Raw genomic sequence first — 5,796 nt, 5'->3', positions numbered from 1 at the left:
ACATCATTGAATTATATTAGAATGGGCTCCAAATCTTTATTAATATTTAGGAGAATAAGAGATTTTATTAGATTATGAACAAGCTTTTGGTCATCTTGTTAATAAGATAAATTCTAAAATTTTCATTCGAAATGTTTATAATATGAACGAGATTTTCTATACAAATATGTTTCATTTAAACAAGATTCAAGTCCTAATCCATATCGTTGCTTCAAACAATCCAAAATAGCATACAAAGAAAAAACTATATATTTAAACATTATAATTTAGAATGATACATGCTAATTAAGATGGTCATAATTAAAGATAATAACTAATTTACATTTTTTTGACATATATGAATATCCATCACATGATGAGCCTACTAAATAGTGACAAGAAATATAAATTCCCACAAGAAAGAATAAGCCAGTTTTTTTTAACTATAATCATGTTATAAAATACAAAAGTTATTATATGTTGACCTATATCTATATCTTCTCTTAATAATGTTTGTCATAGTAGTGTCCCCACATAATTTTATTTAAGAATATTAAATATTTAAAATTTAAATTTCCTCTCTATCGTGGATTAAAAATTCACCCAAACAAATTTGATAGTTCCTTAAGCACTTAAAAACCTAATAGTGAATTTTAAAATGAAAAGCTAACTCCTATATTTTCACTTCCAAGAATTAAAAGTGGATGTTGGCGCTATCCATTTTGATTAAGATGGGCTTGAAGAAAATGAGTATTTAGATAGAAGATAATTTTTAAGCATTGATAAAAAGTCCTTTGTGTAGGAATTGCTATGACACTTTTCTCGAGATGAAAACAACTCATAAAACTAATGAAGAAGTTATAGGTATCTTTGTAGATAGATTGACAGGATTCATTAAATCTTCTATTGATATGGACGTTGTAATAGACATATATATGCCAAATTAGGGCACTCCCTTTCATAGAGAGAACACTTCGACATAGTAAATACTCACATCTTTATTTCCTTTCTTCATTAATCATTAAAGACTAGGAGAGACTTGTTAAGGGTTGTTTGAAAATAGATTTATTATCTTAGCTTATTATACTATATATTGCTAGTAATAGACAAGGCACACACATAAAAATAACACTATAAAATATTTTAATAATTCTTTAAGTAAGGACAAGATATTGGGAGCTTGGGTGTTATTCCTCTATCTCTTTTTGTATCTGTGTTAATGGATCTAAAGAAGGGACTTTCTCTTCGTTTTAGGGTTTTTCGCAAGGGGATTGTTTGTCTACCTACTTGTTCATCACCATCTTTAGTAAGATGCATAAAATATTTTAAAAATAAAGCTTAATTACATGGTCTTAAGGCTTCTTCTATATCTAATGCTATCACTGATCAATAATTTGTAGATGATTCTATGATTTTAAATTCCCTTCCTTTATTAAAACTTAGGAGAATAAGAGATATTTTATTAAATTATGAACAATCTTTTGATCATCTTGTCAATATGAAAGTATATAGTTTTGTTTCCTAATGTTTGGGATATGCAACAATATTTTCTGTAGAAATATATTTCATTGAAACAAGGTTCAAGTTTACTAATTCATACTTTTCATTCTAACAATTGCAAATAGCATACATAGAAAAAGCACAATATACTTAAAATTTTTAAATTTGTAATAATAAATGCTAATTAAAAATACTAATTAAAAATACTAATTAATTTACAAGATTTTTTGACATACATAAATATCCATCAGTTGATGACCCCACCAATTAACAACAAGAAGTATAATTTCCCAAAAGAAATAACAAGCCAATTTTTTTTACCCATGATCATGTTATAAAAGTGATAAGTCATTGTGTTGAAATATGACATATTAGGTAAAATAGATATTAAGATGAAGTAGTTTACTAGAAATATTGAGATGAAACATATTGTAAAATATACACATTTTGTACTCGTCTCAAAATGGTATGAGAAGAATATTTATTTATGAGGATTATGTTTTACATAATTTGAGTGAAAAGGTAATGAACAATTTTTACTGTGACTAAATTTGAAGGTAAGAAGGTTCATTCATCTTTGACCTCCAAGTTGGAATAGCAATCAGATGTACTTTTCTTGGAATGGTGACTCCAAAAGATTCTTTCATGTCCAACTCTCTTTCACATTTCCAATTGAAGCACTGAACAAGGTATAGTATAGCAATCTCCATATTGGCAATGGCCATGGAAGCACCTGGGCAACTTCTCCTTCCTGCCCCAAAAGGAATCGTACTTAATTCTGGATCTCTTATCATATCAAGATTTTTACCCACAAATCTCTCAGGCCTAAATTCCAAGGGATCTTCCCATACTTTTGGATCTCTTCCTATAGCCCAAGCATTAATAATAAGCCTTGTTTTTGTTGGTATGAAATAGTCGTGATGAGGTCCTTTCACAACACAATCTTCTGTAGATTCATGAGGGATGAGCAAGGGGGCTATTGGATACAATCTCATTGTCTCTTTCACCACACAATGCAAATATTCCATACTTCCAATATGAGAAGATGTTACTTTGTCATCTTCTTTTACTATAAAATCAATTTCTTCTTGCAATTTTTTCATCACATGTGGATTTCTCAATAACTCGCTCATCACCCATTCCAATGTAGATGCCGATGTTTCTATTCCCCCAAGGAACATATCCTATGAACACATAGATAGGTTAAATCATAGGCATAAATACATATAATCAATACAGTACAATGCAACTACTACATTTACATATAATAAAAATTAATACCTACCATAAGGATACCCTTCTTTTCTTCTACTGTGATTTCCATGTCCACAAGCACATCAACCATGTCCTTCTGCGGCTCCTCCTCCTCCGCGCCGCGCCTCCCCTTGCGCTCAACATGTTCATCTATTGTTTTGTCAAAAACGGCGTCCAAGCGCTGGTGGACATTCTTCATACGTCGCCTCAGCCCCTGCAAGTCCAGCCAATCCAAACAAGGAATGAACTCGCCCATGTTGATAGCACCAATCAACTCAGCAGCCTCCCAAATCAATTGCTCAAACGTTGTGCCGCCAGAGAGGCGGTCGGCGATTGTCCTGCCCGTCAATATTCGCCACATCAAGTCGGAGTTATAGCAGGAAATGATGTGGCTCAAATCCACGCCCACTCCGCCCTTGTCGCTCTTCTCCCAGATCGATCGGACCATTGCCAGCGCTTCATCCTCCCGCACACCTCTGAACGAGTCGATTCTCTTGGCACTCAGCAGCTCCAACGTGCATATCTTTCTTATATTTCGCCAACAAGGTCCGTAGGGGGCAAACACGATGTCCTTGGAATTGTAAAACAAGTATTTTCCAGCAGTAGTAGACGGCCTGCTGAGAAAACTCATGTCATGGGTTTTCAGAAACTGCTTCGCCGCCTGAGAAGAAGAGGCGACCACGACGGGAACAGAACCGAACTTGAGCATCATTATAGGCCCGTGTTTCTCAGCCAGCCTCTGCAGACTGCGGTGAGGAAGAGCTCCCAACTGATGGAGGTTTCCAATGATGGGCAGCGCAAATGGTCCTGGCAAACATAAACTCCTATTGTTTTTTTTCGCCCATCCCAATAGAAAGGACACCGAAACAGTAAACAAAAAGATTGTAAGTCCTGTTGCAGAAACACTCATATTGAGATCCATTCTTAAGGAAACCCAGAAAGGCAGAGTACTGCTTTACTTTGCTGGGGACGGAAGTCTTTATATAAAAGAATTAGAGCGGGACATGTTTGCCATGTGAATCTTTCTGTTCCACAGGTGGTGGGGATGGATTGATATGATTATAAATACGCTATCATTGTACTGTCCATGATATGAAAATGACACTTTTGTTTTGTATCTTTCAACTTTTTTATTCTTTAAAACGACAGTCTAGCTGCTTTACTTTACCGGTGAGGGAAGTCTTTATCAACAGTAGCTGCTGCCACTAAACATATTTAACTCTCTATTTACTTCCATGGCTTTTAATTGCTGGGTGTAAAATGATAAAAGGATTACATATTTTCAATGCGATATTTCGTGTTCCATAATGTTGCAAATGGATGCATAGAATCAAAATAAACGTGGAACAACCATTAAATTCCCATTTCATTTAATCTTGTTCCTCCATTTTTTTAATCTTGTGACTTCTTATTCTTCAACGTGAAAAAAACCACTTTCCCACGTGAAACGGTCAGCCATCTTTTACACCTTTTATTGTTGTCACTTTATAATAATAATTTATTGAAGAAAAGCAATGTTCAATTCGAAAAGATATGTTGTCTCTAACTTAAAACAATAGTGGTACAGAGCGGCAAGATCATGTGGTATCCAAACTGAACTGAACAGAATAAACTGGTAACTCTGTGTTAATTTAAACGAGCAGAGAAAAACATGATTAAACAAAATAAAACAGTAGAAAGTAAACTAAATATAACAAGGATATGAGAAAAAAGATTTATAATGGTTCATCATAAAGGTTATGTCCATTTTTTAAGGAGGAAATGATTTCATTAATTGGTATCCAATCTACATCATATATGGATTGCACACAGTCATAAAGTTTCTAGAGAGTTTGCATATGAATAGGATTTCTTCTGTCAGATTGCTTTGGCCGAATTCATTAGACTTTCTCTTTATACTGATCACGACAACAAAAGGGTTAGGGATTGATGGGGTGGAGAGAGACAAAAGACAAGAATATAAAATAGACAAATCCAGACATTATATTATATTAAATAACATAAACATTACATTTAGAGTGAGTAACAATTCATATTACATCTTATTTATAGCCAATGATGAAGATAAGGCAGAAGTATATAGCAAGGAAACATCTAGAATGTTCATTGTGAGAAACATCTAGAATTCAAATCTGGAAACTTCTATCTTAAATGCCAAGCTTGACGATTTGCACTGGTAGAAATTACTAATTGTAACAGGGCCAAAGATGTGATTCATACGCACACACAATATTATTAGATAAGAAAAGAATATATACAACATTAACTGATGAAACAGTTAAGAAAACTATAGAAAACTAAACTACAGAAAATTACCGCTAGTTACAAAATAACTACTCTAAAATATCCCATAGGATTAGTTAGCATCCCGTGGGATTAGTGATTAGTTAGCATTCCTCCCTTAATCTGAAGGGACATCTATCATGCCAAGCAGCAGTCGGAATCGTTCAAACTTTACATCGCCCAGTGCTTTGGTAAAGATATTAGCAATTTGGTCTGCAGTGGAACAATGTTTCAAATGTATGTTTTTGGTCTCAACATGATGTCAAATCAAGTGATATTTGGTGTTGATATGCTTGGTTCGATCATGAAACCTTGGATTCTTGGCCAATTGAATCACATAATTGTTGTCAACAAATAAAGGCATTGAAGTCATCTGTATCTCCTGGAAGTCCTCAAGAATTTTCCTAAGCCACACAATTTTTTTGGTGGCTTGAGCTGTTGCTACATATTCTGCTTCAGTAGTAGAGTTGGCAGGAACTGTTTGTTTCTTTGATCTCCAAGTGATAGTTGTTGATCCAAGAGTCATCAAATAACCAGAAGTAGACACCCCATGTTCTTTGTCACCATCAAAATCTAAGTCAGAATAGCCAGTGAGATCAAAGTTTGATACCTTTGAATATTTGATGCTGAGAGTCTGGGTTCCTTTTAAATATTTTAGCACTCGTTGTGTTGCAATCCAATGCCCTTCACATGGTTTATGCATAAACTTGGACATAATTCCTACTGCAAATGTAATGTCAGGACGAGTAGTGGTGAGATAAATCAAACTTCCAACAAGCT

At 34.1% G+C, this 5,796-nt stretch overlaps 1 protein-coding gene across 1 annotated transcript; it reads right to left on the bottom strand.

The window, feature by feature from the left end:
* Positions 1-1,966: 1,966 nt before the first annotated feature.
* LOC131039145 (cytochrome P450 750A1) lies at positions 1,967-3,670 on the bottom strand. The gene is made up of 2 exons (XM_057971816.2): positions 2,765-3,670; positions 1,967-2,663 (listed from the first exon to the last, which is right to left on the bottom strand). Exons 1-2 carry the CDS (start codon positions 3,653-3,655, stop codon positions 2,025-2,027), a joined length of 1,530 nt encoding a protein of 509 aa, XP_057827799.2. The 5' UTR covers positions 3,656-3,670; the 3' UTR covers positions 1,967-2,024.
* Positions 3,671-5,796: the final 2,126 nt, after the last annotated feature.

Source organism: Cryptomeria japonica, chromosome 10 (assembly GCF_030272615.1).
Source record: "Cryptomeria japonica chromosome 10, Sugi_1.0, whole genome shotgun sequence".
In the NCBI taxonomy this organism is placed as follows: Eukaryota; Viridiplantae; Streptophyta; class Pinopsida; order Cupressales; family Cupressaceae; genus Cryptomeria; species Cryptomeria japonica.
Note: the sequence above shows the minus strand (reverse complement) of the source record. Positions and strands in the feature narration are given on the sequence as shown.